The sequence below is a fragment of the Phoenix dactylifera genome, chromosome 4 (assembly GCF_009389715.1).
Source record: "Phoenix dactylifera cultivar Barhee BC4 chromosome 4, palm_55x_up_171113_PBpolish2nd_filt_p, whole genome shotgun sequence".
In the NCBI taxonomy this organism is placed as follows: domain Eukaryota; kingdom Viridiplantae; phylum Streptophyta; class Magnoliopsida; order Arecales; family Arecaceae; genus Phoenix; species Phoenix dactylifera.
The window spans coordinates 29,184,288-29,201,978 of record NC_052395.1 but is presented as its reverse complement, the minus strand read 5'-3'; the positions used below and the strand labels follow the sequence as shown (position 1 = coordinate 29,201,978).

The 17,691-nt window shown below is 35.9% G+C and overlaps 1 protein-coding gene across 2 annotated transcripts; it reads left to right on the top strand.

Moving 5' to 3' along the window:
• The first annotated feature begins 1,236 nt into the window (after nucleotides 1–1,236).
• Nucleotides 1,237–16,955, top strand: LOC103711349 (methylcrotonoyl-CoA carboxylase subunit alpha, mitochondrial). Of its 2 annotated transcripts, none has more exons than XM_008797459.4 (16): nucleotides 1,237–1,652; nucleotides 3,966–4,087; nucleotides 4,195–4,342; nucleotides 4,937–5,074; nucleotides 6,724–6,819; nucleotides 6,899–6,958; nucleotides 8,464–8,556; nucleotides 8,758–8,869; nucleotides 10,694–10,798; nucleotides 10,885–11,021; nucleotides 11,685–11,916; nucleotides 12,008–12,174; nucleotides 13,830–13,946; nucleotides 14,112–14,354; nucleotides 14,447–14,542; nucleotides 16,677–16,955. In XM_008797459.4, the coding sequence occupies exons 1-16, from the start codon at nucleotides 1,293–1,295 to the stop codon at nucleotides 16,683–16,685; spliced, it is 2,235 nt and encodes a 744-aa protein (XP_008795681.2). In that variant the 5' UTR covers nucleotides 1,237–1,292; the 3' UTR covers nucleotides 16,686–16,955. The 2 variants fall into 2 exon arrangements, with proteins under 2 accessions (XP_008795681.2, XP_008795683.2); XM_008797461.4 differs by having other exon boundaries at nucleotides 1,239–1,652; nucleotides 4,205–4,342.
• The last annotated feature ends 736 nt before the right edge of the window (nucleotides 16,956–17,691 follow it).

The following is a 17,691-nucleotide window of genomic DNA, read 5'->3' as shown; positions in this document are numbered from 1 at the left end:
AGCCTTAAAATCAACAAGATGAATCCCATACAGCTTTTAAAGCTTTGAGTTTTAGAATCATTATTATTTTTAGAAATATATATGAGATCACAAGAAAAACATGAGAAAGTTTTAGAATATCAGGATCCATTAAGGGCAATTCTAATTTATCATATTTTTTATAAATTAAAAATATTTAGTGAAAGAAAGCAATCAATATATTTTAATTAAATTTTTATTTATATTAATTTTTTGATAATTAAAATTATGATTAAGATTATAACCATACTTTGATTGATAATGATTCCTCCTTGCATGATTTTTTTCTAGTTTCCACTAGTGTCTACACGCAAAATGTTTCGAATAGATTCTAAGGAATTACACTCTTCAATCACAACCATTAGTCTAATTTTTCTTAAAGAGCGTTATTTCTTTTTTATATTTAGATAATTGAAAAATAAACCTACACGATGCGGACAGTCCTATATCTCTAGCATAGAGTAAAAAAAAAAAAAAAAATCATGCAAGGGGCTTTTATATGGATACATCACTCTTTCTTATGTCTTGATCATAATTCTTTAAATTTCCATCTCTCCCTCTCTCTCTCGGTGTTTTTTTTATATATTTTATATTTTATGATACAACAATGCCTCACACACGATGGATGTAGGTGCAACCAACAAGATTAAAAAAAAGAGAATGCGCAAAGAGGAAGAAACAGATACGTGAATAAAACCACGAAAGTGATGAGCCATATAAGGAAGCAACCCAATCAGCTATACTATGTGCTTCTTGTAGACACGTATGGTTCGGAAGAAGTCACACTTTTTTAAAAATCTACATATATCATAGAGTAATGGCACCCTGCTGGTAGCGCAGTACTGACTCTAAAACTATTCGATCACCGTAGCTGAATCTTCCTCGAACAGAATGCGATCTGCATCATGTGAATAGAGTAAACATGGATGGTGGATTTAACAAGGCATTAGGCGTGTCCATGAAGCATCTCCCAGCTTCTTACACGTGTCATTCCCTGGTTCATCTTTTCGCTGTTGCGTGTACTGTCAACCAGCCCATCCGCACTCCTTCTGCCACGTCGGATCGAGATCTGCTTTCGAGGACTAGGAGACCCTTATCCACAAACATATTTATTCGGAGCCACGACGAAAAGATCTCAACCTTCCAATTTATATCGGCTCGCATAGTAAACACAAATCTAAACGCTATATAAGACTGACACCCAATCCGCCCCCAAAATCATTAAATCCAATCCGACTTGTTCCCTCGGATCACTTCGGAGAGAGCTCCAAAACATGGCGCTAATGGCGTCAATAATTCGCCGAAACATCTCCCAAAAACCTCCGTTTTGGAACCTTAACCCTCGAATTTGGCCGTCGAGGCTCATCTTCTCGTCGCCAGAGGGGAGGGGGGAGAAGAGCGCGGTGGCGATCGAGAAGATTCTGGTGGCGAACCGGGGGGAGATCGCCTGCCGGATCATGAGGACCGCGAAGAGGCTCGGGATCCGGACCGTCGCCGTATACAGCGACGCCGACCGGGACGCCCTCCACGTGAAGTCCGCCGACGAGGCAGTTAGGATCGGCCCGCCGCCCGCCCGGGCCAGCTACCTCAACGCTTCCGCCATCGTCGAGGCCGCCCTTCGAACCAGCGCCCAGGTCGGGGCCGGCGGGTTTCCGCTCTCTTTCTTTTTCACTGTTTACTCTTTCTGTCTCTATTTTTGCGGAACTTGATGCTAGTTGAGATCCTTTTCTTTTCAATTTTGTATTTTGATACTCGGAGGGTCTTTAATGTTGTAACTTTGGGATCTTTTTGAATAATGCGACCTTTTGGTATATCTAATAATTTAATCATAGTCATGATCGTACTATTTGTCTATACATCATTTGCTTTGCTCATTCTTTTTGTTTTACTCCAACTGTATATAGCTTACTCATTCTTATAGCTTAGTATTTGGGAGAGAAGCAATTTTACATATGGTGGATCGTGTTCTGCTTCACAAAATGAAAATTGGAATTATTAAATTAGTACATGATTGTTTGATAAGTGAGTTGATATTGGCAAACATGGTTGGATATTTTAAATTTTTATTAAAAACGTCATGCTATACGAAAACTTTTATGTAAATTTTTAATAAAAATATGAGCTTTTCCTACTCAAAGGTAATACAGTGACATTTTTGTGTTCCCAGCATGCAGTTCAGTTCAGGTAACAAAGTTGGTGTTGAACATTAAGGTATTTCTGACAAACTACTGCAGCACCAATTTCAGTTCAAACATTGATTTTGGTGTTTAGAAGTCAAATACAATTCAATTTTTTTTACATTTTTAATTCTGTATATGATATTATCAGAACTCTAAATTATCTCAATAATTAAGTTTATTTAATCCTTGATGAGATTGGCTAAGAAATTCATGAGGCATAGCTTTTTCTGTTGTGGTTATGATTCATATAATTGTTTTATAATATTCTATATAAGTGGTTTGTCCTTAAAATTAGTGGGAATGAAGTAACCAAGTTTTTTCTTTTTAGTTGAAATAGGCGCTCATATCCAATTTGTTATCTTGATATGTTGAAAACAAAGATTTACACACTTTCAATGATAAGCTTTTCTGTTTTATTGGCGTGTCTTTACATTTGGTATTAGAGCCAGCCTGATGACTTTAGTTTAGGTTTAGAAAGGATCGAAATAGGAGTACTGGGAAAAAAACTTTTAAGGGAAAGATAAAGCACCTTTGGAAGGTGATACCTGATGGAATTAGAGTTAGTGTCGCCATGAGGCAACATCACCTAATGTGACTGGATTTTGAATTGCTACATGGAAAGGCTACCTAAACAAGAGTTAGAGCCATAACAAAGTGGACTGCCATGGTCTATGGAATATGGAGTAGACACTGGATGTTACTGGTATTTGAGCATGGGAACAGTATATGACCATTTCATGATGTCAGTAGCTTGACTGCAAGGGATATAACATTTTTAGAATTGCTCACATCATTATGTCACTTGAGTTGGTATTGGTACTCTGATGACCCTGTCAGCCCTAGCTGATGTGATGCCTGATATTGGTTTTTGAACCTTGCTTTAGAAAAAGTAAACAATGTACCTAACAGTTCATCGTTCCCTACTTACAAAAAAAATGATAATCTCATTTTTATGGTACTGAAATTATTTCATAATGGTTTTCACTTGGCTGGCTCACGAAATCCAGTTCACAGCTCGTATATTGTCCAGTATAAGCATCATACCTTCTACTTGTCATGAAAGATACAGTGCACAGTATTGTGGAATTCTTAAGCAGTCAATTTTCATGCTTCATGCACTTGATTCATGTCCTTTTAATGTACTGGCTGAGGTTATAACATTAAATAAATTGAAATTATTTAAAGATTTCCATGCTCTGGTTTCAAGAATGATGTATCCATGGTCTACAGTCGCAATTGGGAATAATTTGTTTAGAAAAGAACAACTCAGAATCTTAAAAATTGAGAAAGATTGATAAAAGTTTCTGAAGAATTGGGAAATGAAAAAAAGAAATCAGAGAAGAACATGCAAGCTAAATGGTATATTTACCCACTAGTAGATGCAAGAATAAGCATGAGAGAAGCAAAGAGCAGCAGATGATATCCATGGCCGCAATTCTAGTAATGGATAACATCTTTAATTGACATTATAAAAAGCAAATGAGAATAACTTGCGAACTATGTTTATCATTAAACAGTCCATGAAAAATTAAGTTACTTGGTAACAATTTGGAGAACCATTTGGCAATGCATTAGCAAGTTATTTGAGAATTTTTTTTCCACAATTCAAAAAAATCAATTTATTATAAATTTGATTTGCAAACAAAAATATTACATCTGGATTTAAGACTTAAAAATTGTCAGTGTTGCTTCACTGCAAATTACTTGATGCGTTTCATGCCTTAGATCAACTTTCTTAATTCTTAGGATGCTTTTATTATTTTGTAGGCTGTCCACCCAGGCTATGGTTTTCTCTCAGAGAGTGCTGACTTTGCCCAACTTTGTGAAGCTGAAGGGCTTACATTTATTGGGCCTCCAGCATCTGCTATCCGAGACATGGGGGACAAGAGGTAGTCCCAGGCTCTGTCTTTTTCTCATTTTCTCCTTTTACATGGTATTGCTGTCCTTTATTGTACTCCAGGATGTCATTTATATTCTGACAAAACATCTCTACTAGTGCATCAAAGAGGATCATGGGTGCAGCAGGTGTACCACTTGTTCCTGGCTACCATGGCAATGAACAAGACATTGACTTCTTAAAATTAGAAGCTGAAAAGATTGGATATCCCATTTTGATAAAGCCTACACATGGTGGTGGGGGGAAGGTATGCTCTTCAACAAACTTTCATATGTGAGTATCTATACATTGCATGTGATGTTAAAATTATATGTTGTGTGGTTTTTTATGTTTCTATTACCTGTTAATTTCATCTTGATGAAGAATGCTAAGATCTCAATATCGTGTTCCGGGTGTAAATTAAAACTTTAAATGACTAAAATCTTTTAATTTTTTCAGAACTATAGATTTCTTTGTCTTGCACCTAGGTTATCTACATTGCACAAGCTTAGAGAGCTATTATTGATGGATTGCAATCAAATGTTTAGCAAATACTTTCTTTTCTAAAGTTTACACCTTGTGTAGATGTCCGGACATGATTAAATATTAAATTCATCTTTCATACTCATCTGGTAATCTGTGAGATGTTGCTGAAGCACATGGTGGTGTAGTTGTTATTCTCAACTTATTGAAAAAAAAAACCCCCATTCTTGTCGCATTGCTAATATAATGCAGAAGGGGAATGAGTAATGCCTCAAAGGAGTCCACTGAAAAGCATGTCTACTAGAAACATATCTCATGGAAAACACCTTGTTGTCAAAGTCTCTTGGATTATTTTTCTGCTGATAATCTTCTTCTCCAGGGCATGAGAATAGTCCAAGGGCCAGATGAATTTGTTGAATCTCTTCTGGGAGCACAACGTGAAGCCACTGCTTCCTTTGGCATAAACACCATCTTAATAGAGAAATATATAACTAAGCCCAGGCATATAGAAGTCCAGGTACAAGCTTTCAAATCCTTTACCTTGCTTGGTACTTTATGCACGCTTAAAAGTTTTTCATCTATTCTAATGTATGTTTTGCATGTGTTGTATTCTTTATTTGTTTTTGAAGAGAAATATGTTCTGCATGGTACAATCTGGTTTTTTGTTCCTTCTGTGTCACATTATGCTTTACAATAAAGCATGTAATTAAATTTTATGTGTGCAGCCATTCTACTAGTGCATGAATGCTCAATCATCTGTCTTTGTTATGTAGTTCATCAATTAGGACCTTTCAATTTAAACAATTTATATTTCTATTTTGCAGGTCACAGAGGGCCCTCTAATCTACATATTATAGTTGTCATACATTTACCATCTTCTTTAAGCACAATGTTCTTTACACATACAAAGGTCCCACATATCCGTTTACTGAATTCACACAAGCTCTATTATAATTTTTGCATATGAGGCTTATACTGTACTTTCAGTATTGATTGATAACTGCATCCAATACAATTCTGATGCACTAATTTGTTTATTAGATCCAGTCAACCAATTGCCCATCAAGTTTCATTCTGTTACATTAAGTTTGTCTTCTGTCTCTTCCATCATAACAATGGCCCGCTCACATATATATTACCTCCAGACCTTCAGTATTTTCTCACACATCTTCAATACTTTATATTCAACCTGGATAAACATGTATTTTTTATCCTTATTGAAATGCTTTTGTATATTAACTAAGTTGATTTAAGAAGTATTTGTATTCTTCATCATCTCTATAAAAGTGTCCATTAATTGTCTCACAAGAAGTTTTGTCGAGTATTTTTCATAACAGCTGCATCAATTGTAGAAGGTGGCTGTAGCATATTAAAATCTCTTATGTACCTCTCCTACATGGTTCATAAGCATACTTTTATAGTTTAAAGAAAAAGAAAGATAACTTTCATTTTACTGTACGAAGGGCTCTTTGATTTGAAAAGTAACGAGGAGATATGAACCCAGACAAAAACAAGCAACACTACAATAAGGTTTGATTTTAACATCATCTTAGATATTGCTACCACTTACTGCCATCAACCATTGTATAACAAAGGGCTGCATAGAAAGTGGGACTTAGTGGACAACATTGTCTTGTAAACATACTGCCAAATTTATAGAAATCCTTGACAACTCTTCCAAGAGAGGGAAATCTGTAGCTACATAATAATAATTTTTGCATGCTTGTATTTCAAGCATATTAAAGTATCTTAATGTTTTTTATTTATTGTTACTATCATTGCATTCTGGATAATGATCTACTGATTTTGACAGTCTGACTGAAATCTGATCTGGAAAGAAAACTAACCTTGACATATAATTTCTACATACTTTCTCAAAATACTTTTGTACTTGCGGGTTACGAATTAATTGGTGCTCATCTTGTTTATAATATTTATAGAAGTAACATCCCATCATCTTGGTCCTATTAGCTTCTTCCTTTTGAATTATGGAAGAAAACTAGTTCAAACATCTATCATGTGCATTACAGCTACGAATCAAACTTCTTTACCCTTCTTATAACTGGTCTGTGCTATATAATTGACAGCTTATGATGAATGAGTTTGCCAGCTGAGTTGCTTTCATGTTTAGTTGACAGCTTGTTTGTGGGTTTCTGAATGGTGCAGGTTTTTGGAGACAAACATGGGAATGTCATACATCTAAATGAGAGAGATTGCAGTGTGCAAAGAAGGCACCAGAAGATAATTGAGGAAGCTCCTGCAGTAAAGCTCGCATGTCCTGTCACTGCTTTAAATTATTGTTTTAAGGAATAACGTAGTTCTGATAGCTCCATATGTGCAGCCCAATGTTACTAATGAATTCCGCTTCCGCTTGGGTGAAGCTGCTGTCTCTGCTGCCAAGGTGACGTGCTTCTAAATTCTGCTCAATAAATGCAATTTTGCTAAGTTCTGTGTTTGGATTGAGACAACCAAATAGTGCACGCCTTACTTAAAAATTTTTATAATGTGTTTACTTCTTTTCATTTAAATCTTGATTCATGCTTATAGTATCAGGAACAATTCCTGTCTTTTCAAGATATGCTAAAAGGGATCATCTTATGCAATCTGTGCTGTTAAAATTACACTGTTGCATATCAATTCTCATGCTTTTGTGTGCTCGTACAAAGGATTTTCATCAGCTTAAAATGATTGCCCTCTTTTCCAAGTTGCAAAACCTTTTCTTATTATTTTTTTTTTTCTAACATTTGTCATCAGCTGAAGATAGATATTATGTCAGTACAAAAAAAGAAAAACTTTCTTGGGAAGAATTCATGGTTCTATGCTACTTTAGGAGAGGATGGGACAAGGATGTTGTGTTACGTATTACATCATTCCTTCTTGATATCCATTTTCTTCCCCCTCTCCTCCCCCCTTCCCCTTTTTCTGATTGAATTTTTGGCATCCATTATCATCTCGCGTTCTGCAGTTGAATGGTTATTTTCTATTCTTCCTTTTTCATGTCTGCTGATATTAATGTCTGATTTTTGAGGAAATTGATTTTATAGACACTGGCGTCAAAGTGTACAAGAGGCCCATCCCGTATTTACTATTTAAGAAACTCCACTATTTGTAAGATTTTCTGTACCTTCCTTAGATGTTGCTTGGAAGTTCAGCATGTGTTGTCTTGGAAGTTGGTAAAGATACAGAAGATAATACAAGAGTGTTATGACTATCTGCTACTTCATTAAGAAATATAGTGTCACACAACCAGCATTTGTTATCATTAAGGATTTTATCAGAATATGGCTCGTAATTGAACTGGTAGCAGAGCCATTGATATTCTGATTCACAGGATAATTACATAATATATCTAGAATTTGCTTTGAGTTTTCAAGCATGTAGCATGCACCAGATTTGATAAATAGTCCTAGAATTTCTTGTCTTCTTTTCTGATGCATATTTGCCTATTTGCTTGTATATTGTGACAATTAGTAATTTTTTCCACTAAATATGCCTTTTCAAATCTATTGATGTTCATGATGAATGTGCTGATATGTTGGTCAGACCAGACAGCTTTTTTTAGTGCTCTGATAAATGTCATTTTTGGAGGTATACAGAAAAATTATTTTGTAGTTTACAAATTTCTATCCCTAGTGATTGAGTGGTAAAATTCACAAATAGCTGTATTCTTACCTGTCTATTTTTTCTTTTTTTAAAAAAAGTATCTTTGTTTTGTTTATATTTAATTGTTTTTCATCAAGGTGTTTGGCCATATGTAGTTACTCTAATATATTTTCACTTGCTTCTATCACTTATCCCTTTTTGCCTCCTATCTGTTTCACGTCACAAGTTTTTACGAGTTTTTACTTTTTCAGACTGTGGTTTTGTTGAATTGATTTCTGATTTTAAAATTAATTATATGAGAAGGCAGTTGGTTATCATAATGCTGGAACGGTGGAATTTATAATGGATACGCTCTCGGGCAAATTTTATTTCATGGAGATGAATACACGTCTTCAGGTACTTTGATTAACTTTATTATCATGAATTCTCAAATGTGTGATGTGTCATTGAATAGGTGGTTGGTGTAACTGCACTGTAACAGGCAGTCATAGTAATTGATCTAGCACCTTCTCTCAAGAAGCTTCTGTATATTTGAATTTCAAAGTGAGTATTATGGTACAATAACAGCTCTTATGACATTATATATGAACTTCGAAGGTTGAGCACCCTGTGACTGAGATGGTTGTTGGTCAAGATCTTGTGGAGTGGCAGATTCATGTTGCAAATGGAGAACCTCTACCACTGACTCAGGAACAAGTGCTCTTAAATGGTATATTGTTTTTTTGGTACATCTTAAATGGTATATTGTTAAACAATAATGCTGCTGCAGATTTAGGGTTGATAGTTTTGCTTTTAGTATATGTCTATGTAATTGAAGATCTGCTATTCTGATCTCTAAATGTTCTTCATTTTGTGTGATGCTATATGTCTAACATTGTAAATCATAAATTTCTTTTTCAAATATATATAGGCTGGATCAATCTTTTTAGGAATCTTTCTCCGGTGAATCATATATTTGAATTGCAGGTGATGTTTACCACGGTTCCATCTATTGAAAAATCTAAAAGCTCTTAGCAAAAAGGCAGCAAGCGTGGGTACCGAACACACTTGAAATATTGACATGCTGTTTGTAACATTTTCAAAAAAAAGAAAAAAATGAAAATATTGATAAGATATTAATGCTGATGGTAGATTTACCTGCTACAATCCTAATAATATTTTTTTCCTCTCCAGATGATGATCAATTAATTTTCCCTAGGGGAATAATGCCTTATGATGAATTTGTATATTATAAGCATAAGTTCAGGAATCAAATAAATGAGTTGCCTGACATATAAAATTATGGTGCTTGAAATATATAATTAATGTTTAATACTCTTTAATTATTGACCTTTCAGCTGTTCAAGAAGATCTGATTTGATTTACTACACTCAGCATAACTTTTCCCCTTCCATTTCTGTACGAATTCAGCTTCATGGTTTTGGTTCATCTTTATCATGTTTCCCTGCTAAAATGATCTTTTTCTTCCCCATTGATAGTGTCTATCTGGTTATGATATTAATTAAGAAGAGTATAGGAAGGGATCAAATAGAGAACACGTGTATCTGTAGCTATCAGATTGGGTTGGCCTTGCGAAATTAGTTTCTACTTCCATTCTCATGAAATTTAGAATCTCTGATTTGAGATTTTTATTATTTAAGCATCTTGTTTTCTCAGGGATTATGGATATAATTTTTTCTCTTATTTATTTATTTTTTAGATTAGCATCTTGTACCTGTCTTGTTTCATTTTATTATTTGCCCAACTGTGTACGAAAAGTACAGCTAACAACAATCAAGACACAGTGCTATGTACAACTTTTATACTTCGTATGCATCCTTTGTCCCTTCGATTGGACATGAAATTGTGGTGGCCCTCTCCTAATAGACATAACACTCCTCTGTTCCTCTGACATATAGTTATTGATACCAAGCTTTATTTGACTTTAAGAAAAGAAAAGGATAAAATCTTGCTCATGGGAAACTCTATTGTGTTAAATATTTGAAGGAGATAATGAAAAGGGTAGCCAGTTATAGTTTGGAACTCCCAAAATAGTCACGCCTAATGCCCTAGAGCAGTTGGTTGGTCACAGTGCAAGTCCCTCCAATGAGCAAGAAATGCTACTCAGGTCCCAAAACTTTGCCTACCCTGCCGAACTGCTTCCCTCTAGACAGAAATACATGTTCTCATGAAAAGCTGCAACACCACAACTGGGGCCTTGGGAGGAAATGCATTTGTGTAGGTCCAGCACTTAGTTGCACCTGTATAGTGAGTTTCTGATGATGTCATAAATATCATCCCATTTGTTATTCTCATGACTTTACTGGGCACATAATGGGTGCTGAGAGTCCTTTCTGATTGTCTCTGTACCCTTCGGTGATCTGGTGCTTGTGTGGTTTCCTATTTGGAGTTTATGATATCAGATCCCCGCACAACTATTGTTTTGCAATGTTGGAGAATATTGCATGATGTCGTATCTATTTTCAAGTTTATGACATAGTTGTTGAGTGATAATTCAAATTCTTCTGTGATGTTCTCTTTATTTTGATGTCAGGACATGCCTTTGAAGCTCGAATATATGCTGAAAATGTTTCAAGAGGATTTCTTCCTGCAACTGGAACCCTACATCATTACCGGCCAGTCCCTGTTTCACCATCAGGTAATGTGCATGAACAAGGTAGTAAACATATTTAATAGCTTATACTTTCTAAAACTGCTTACTATCGAAAGTTTATGGCCAACCAGTGCGTGTTGAAACGGGGGTAGAAGAAGGAGACGCTGTCAGCATGCATTATGATCCCATGATAGCTAAGCTTGTAGTATGGGGAGAAAATCGCAATGCAGCATTAGTTAAACTAAAGAACTGCTTGTTAAAATTTCAGGTGCATCTATCATTTTAACTCATGGTTATGCTATTCATAGGTAATCTATTTTTAATGTTTCTGCAAGCTTCATCTCAGCTCCAGCAAGGTGCAGCCCATGGGCTGTGTTGCATTTACTTAGATGAGGGTCTTGGATTCTGATGCTTGTTTACTGTTTTGATTAAGCTTGACGAGAAGTATGTCTTAAGTGCATTCAGTGATTATCTTTCCAATTCTAAGATATTTTCTAAATAGAAAATAAAATTATAAAATGTGTTTTCAGCTGCTGACCCTCATAAATATGAGACACATGGCTTTTTTAACGTAAGACATGATGCCTATTATATCATGATTTAAAAATAATTTTTATATTTCTATATGTATATCCATAGGAATATAATCATATTTAAAAATAGAAGTATAATCATCACTAACTTCTGCTGCCTTTTGTTTTGAACCTGAGGTTGGACTCAGCGAGTTTGGCAGATGCCCCTCTGTCTTGTTGAGTTTCTCTTCAGAGCACAGTAAGAAAAATAAAATAAGTTTTATAGCTGGAGTCTTACATATGTTGACTCAGATAACAAAGAATACATAGTGGATTTACTTGCCAAGGTGTACCTTTCTCATTGTTTGTCTTACTTAGGTCTTTTCTTTATACAAATACCACCACTGCTCTCTTTGCAGGTTGCGGGCTTGCCGACTAATATCTCTTTCCTCCAGAGTCTTGCAAATCATTGGGCCTTTGAGAAGGGCTTAGTCGAAACACATTTCATTGAACATTTTAAAAATGATCTTTTCATTGACACGGCTGATGAGGTAGCTGCCGAAGCATATGCTGCTGCTAAGCTTGGTGCAAGCTTGGTTGCTGCATGTATTTGTGAGAAGGAGCATGTTACTTCGAAAGAAACTCTCCTTGGTATGTTTATCGTCTCTGTGCTTCTGCATGCTGGCAATGCCAGGTGTTCTGTATGATAGGTTACTGTTTTCTGATTAATCAGCATATACAGATGGTAACAGGTTACTTTCACTTTGGTATATTCAACCACCTTTCCGAATGCATCACTCTGCCAAGCGGAAAATGGAATTAGAGTGGGATAGAGAACTTAATGGTAGCTGCCAGGAGCTTTTGAAAATTGTTATTACCTATCAGTCTGATGGAAGCTATTTCATTGAGGTAATGCGTATCCATGTCACTGCTAGTAGTTATTAAAACAATACATGATGGGTCATTTTCACTTAAACTTGCGATTACCTCTGTATTGGATGGATGCTTTTTTGATTCAGGAACTGAATGGGTAAATTTGGAGATGTTTTCTTAAATATATATATTTTTGAAAAATGTGTACAACTTGTTTTTCATGTGGGCAGATAGATAATATCATCTGACAAATGCATTATATATCTCTAAGCAGATATGTCACTGTGTTAGCATGAACTGCGCATTTTTCATATTATGCCACCCAAGTTTTGCTTTACTGGTGCATTTTGCCTCATCTTGGGCATACTCTACTATACTAATACCAAACTGAGACTCAATATGGGGACTTACCAAGTCTTAGTACACCGAACCGACCCTTATACCGGATGTAATGACACTGTACTAGCATGGTGCTGGTACGGGGTTTTGCCACCAATACCTACTTTAATTTATTTTAAAGACATGACAGTATTCTAAAAATGGCTATGGCAGTGCTTGCCATTTTCATAAAATCATGTAGCCATATACATGCTTATAACTTTAACTTTTCTATGGTTTTATTTATCAAAAACTTTTCTATGGTTTTTTATGCTTTACTGCCAACCATTCTAACTCATTTAGATTCAGATTGATTTGATCTCATTTCTGCTATGTTATATTCAAAGCTTCATAGACCTCTGCAGGTCCACGATGAGGCTTGCAGCAGTACTGGTGCCTCCTGAAGAAACGATACCTAGAAATTCATTTAATGTTGATAATTTGATTTCCTCTAACTTATCTGTTATTCTTCTTCTTCAACTTATATGTTATTCTTCAGCAAGCCAGTCAATATAGGATTGTTAATCAGAAGTTGATTGCAGCAGTGTGAACACAAACATCTTGCTGATTCTCATGCGATGCCTATTACATGCTTCCCTTTTATTTTATTTTATATTATTCTGTACCTTGATTGTAGACGTAACATTCATTTCAATTAGGTAATGGACTGTAGCCTAGGCAGATAGACAATGAAGGAAACCAGGTCTCTTGGATGCTACTCTGGCTACAGAGTGTAGGTCAATATGTTCTCTGTCACTAGCCATGTAGAGTTTACATAATTATGTCATTAGGCACTGTGATGGCTAGGTTTGTTTTTGAATCATTTCTTGCCAATGATAATTCTAAACCATTTAGTGTTTTGTTGCTCTAAGTACAACTATAACTGTCAAGCCTTCCTGGAGTCAGGTTTGCGGTTTCTCATTCACCAATTATTCCTGTTGAGTGTTGGCTCTGGTGATACTGCAAACATTCATGCCCTTAATCACGACTTGTATCCATATTTGCTGTGATCTTCCCCTACTCTTACTAAATCCTTAAACAAAGATTAAAATTTCTCTCCTTATTGAGGCTTTTTCAGATCTTCATTCATTACCATCTCAATCAGTTCTTCATTACTTCCATAATTTGTGGAACTCCTATAGTTCATCTAATTAACTCACTCATTACGTTAGTAAACCAGTCACTGTCTTGGTAATTTATGTGCCTACAAATTTAGATGCCATAACGCATCTAATGTTACCTTCAGTTTTTATGAAGTCTTGTTATTTACTTGTGGCTTTAGATCTTAATGTACTAGTTTTTTATTTGACTAGATCGAAGATGGTGATTCCCCTGGTTGGGAGGTTAAAGTCAAGCATGTAGGAAATCATGATTTCAGAGTTGATGCTGATCAACTGCACAGCTATGTTACTTTAACACTTTATTGCAAGGTCAGTTTCTTTCCTCTTGTTCACTTTACAGTTGTAACGACTGATGAGCTCTAGTAGTAGTGCTAGAAAGCCAGCAACTGTCACTTTACTTCCTTGAGAAAACAATTTTTAGACGTTAAGCTCTTCCCTTCTGTTAATTGGCGTCTTCATGTCTAATGTCTTCAGGATACTAGCAAGCACATACATATTTGGCATGGCAAGCATCATCATCATTATAGACAAAATGTCAGGCATGAACAATCTACTGATGATGGCTCTCAGCATCAACCCAGTCGTCAGGTGGCATCTCACCCTAAAGGGAGCGTTGTAGCACCTATGGCTGGTTTGGTTGTTAAGGTTTTGATTGAGAATGGTGCATTAGTGGAGGAAGGGCAGCCTATTTTGGTTCTAGAAGCGATGAAAATGGAGGTTAATATGAGCATGCCTTTTAGTCATTTTCACTGATTGTCTTTCATTGGTCAATCATATTTCAATGTTTTTCTATCACCTTGTTTTTTCAGCATGTTGTCAAGTCACCCCGTGCTGGGTATGTGGATGGGCTTCAAGTTGCTGCCGGTCAACAGGTTTTTGACACCACCGTTTTATTCAGTGTCAAGGTATAATACTCCCGCTACTCCCATTTTACTGTTGCATGCTTCATGTAATACTGCATTTATTATATCTATTGACATGGTGAAAGTTATATCCGGGACCTGCATCACATTATGCTGAGTAGTCTGCTTCTTTATTTGCAGTTCTCTGTAATTTTATCTCCCAACGTGGTAGAAGAGGTAAAACTGAAAATACCAAAAATGATAGTTACTCTCATGGGTAAGGATTTTTTTAGGAATGCACCTTGGGCAAGTCGGGTTTTAGACCAATCCAAGCCTAGTATAATTAGTCAAACGATAACCTTAAAGACTAACTTGGTTAGAAAAACAAGCTTCTTAACCCAAAATAGCCTAATCATGCAATGCCTTATACACAAACTCAATTTAAGTTTAGAAGGCCATTGAAGCTGGAGTCTTGGGTGAGTGAAAATGTACTTTTATGGACTGGCATTTGTATTTAGAGTGGCTTTGGAAGCAGCTGTTTTTGTCTTGAGTGCAGTTGAAATGACTGGTTAATGCTCATGGGTTATGATGAAGAAAGTAGAGGCCAGGAATGGTGAAAATGGGAGGTGTTGGTCATCAGATAATCATTAACTAGAGGGCAACTTTTGTATATGCTTCCATTACCGTCTGCACCTCCATGACTGCTTTTAAAAAAATCATTTACCTGAGAGGCCCATGTCCGGTTTATTTAAAATGCAGTGTACGCATAAAAAAGGAGGGGTGGGTGTTGGGGGGGGGGGGGGGTATGCTTACAGTTGAACCAAGGGCCAAGAAATAATCCTCACCCACCCCCCAACGCCCCAATCCTAGCGCGCGCGCGCGAGAGAGAGAGAGAGAGAGAGAGAGAGAGAGTCATCTTTTACTTTTTTTAACACAATTATTTTACAAGACCATATATGATAATACAAATAAACTAACTTTAGAGAGAGAGAGAGAGAGAGAGAGAGAGAGAGAGAGAATCATCTTTTAGTTTTTTTGATGCAATAATTTTATAAGATGTTATATTATAATACGAATAAACTAGCTTCAAAGTTTAAAATGGTTATATGACTGCATAAATTAGTTATGAATTAAAGTTTTAACCAACATGAACTATAACCTGTCATTTCTCCAATATAAAATCACAATAAAGTAGAAAATTTGTGGAATCATTATTATGGACAATAATTATACAATATTTTAAGGTACCATTTATGGACAATAATTATACAATATTCACATGCTTAATAAATTTAGGCTACCATATATTGCATAATTGCTTTGCAATATAACCTGAAGAAATTTCTAATAGGTCAAATGACATGAACAAATAATCATTACTCAATTAAATTACTAAGCTATGTTAGTTAAATAGGGTATCATAGCCTCTTCCTACAAGAAAACCATAAATGTTGTGGCTGTTGCTGTTTACTCCTGAAAACACAAATATATGATCAGAGCATTACTGTGTTTACCATCACTGCCTTCACAACCACTACCATCTCATTGTCTTTAGTGTCATAATCTACACTGTCATTATCATGTAGATCCTTGTCCTTGTCATGTAGACCCTTGTTATCAGGAATATCATCTAACTATTCCAATCTGCTGCTACATTTATTCTGCACCTCATCATTGCTATTGAATCAATGGTACTGAGTGGCTCCATATTACCAGTTTATTGACTGAATGTTACTAGCCCCTCATTTTCGACATTATTCGACTCTTTATCATCCCTTTTTGAGGAAGGTTGTTCTCTTGCCCTCAAAAGGTGATTTTATCCTTCTGAAAATTTGTTCAGAATGATTCATGCATGGATGGGCGCACCAAAATGTGGGCTCCTCTCCATTCTCCTCAACTCTAAAACCTATCTATTAAGGAAGTGGCTCTAAACATTCTGTGCTGGTAGAATTGAAATTTCTACATAACCTAATATATGGATATGTGCACTTGCACCATGGATCCTATTTGAACCTTCTATGAAATGAAGATGAGATTTCAATGTACACAGTATAATGAAAGAATCTGTTCTTATAATTACTTACAGTAAGTCTGTATTTTAGTGATTCGTATTCTTGTGGTTCTGCATGTTCTCTATCACCTGTTGTCTGTTTCTCTTGTTCACGCATTGCAAGATTTACAATATGTTGTTGTCCAGGATAAGTAGCATGCTTAGCAGTGGCATGAAGACGTAGAAGAAGATACCGGAAGCAGTTATGCAAACAGGCTTAATGTATTGCAGCATTTATTGAACAAAATTATACTTGCTTCTCAGAGGAGAATATGGCAATAACAGTTCTGCAGAGAACCATGTATTGCAGATGAACAAATTTCAGGGTATATTCTCCATTGTCACGTCGATCTTTTTAATAATGTATACTGAAAGAAACATTACTAGCATTTGAAATAAACAATGCAGCATTTGCATTTTTTTATATTTTTTATTTTTATTTTATGATGATTCCTTTGAAGCAGAGAAAAGCACCTTCTGCGGAAGTCACCACCAGCCTCAGCATGTTTGGTCCAAATGCCATGCTCAGTTCTGAAACTTTTTGTCTCTTTGATTTTAGGAATTTAACGCATAAAGTAGCTTGTGGCTGTGTTTGGTTTGTCATGGCGGAGCACTTGCTTGGGTGTTATCACCTCCTGGGCAAGGGGCACAGATTGATTTCAAGTACTTCGACCCCCAGAGCTCAAGTTTCATGAGCTTTGACTCGCCAGCCTGGGACTCGAGTCCAGGCAGCAGCTGAGGAATAACCCCTCCTGGTCTTTCTTGTCTGAAAATAAAATTAAGGCTTTTCTTAATATGACACCTTCTCAACAAACATTAGATCCTTGAAACAATATTTTTTTTCAAAAAAAAAAATATTTTTAAATGTTAGACATATCATGTATTTACAATTTATCCTAAAAAATCATGCATATAGGACTCATGAAACTCTTTCAATAAGTAACAAGGTGGATGAGTTTTCAACTGAATTTTATACTTATTTTCAATTAAAAAAGAAAAGATGGCACCCATCTTACTGTAAACCAGTTAATCTGAAAGAAGATTCCAAGAGAAAAACAAGGTTCTACTGTAATCAGCGAACAGCAGTTCAAAAGCTGGATGGACTATGCTTGCTCCCTGACTTGTTAAAAGTTCCATCCGGTAGCCACCACCTTCGTCTACC

Bases quoted from the DNA above. Each gene is read 5' to 3' on its own strand.
- LOC103711349 (XM_008797459.4), top strand. From the start codon at position 1,293: ATGGCGCTAATGGCGTCAATAATTCGCCGAAACATCTCCCAAAAACCT. The intron at 11,022-11,684 runs GTGCATCTATCA...CTCTCTTTGCAG, and splicing joins ACTGCTTGTTAAAATTTCAG to GTTGCGGGCTTGCCGACTAA. The intron at 14,355-14,446 runs GTTAATATGAGC...TTGTTTTTTCAG, and splicing joins TAGAAGCGATGAAAATGGAG to CATGTTGTCAAGTCACCCCG.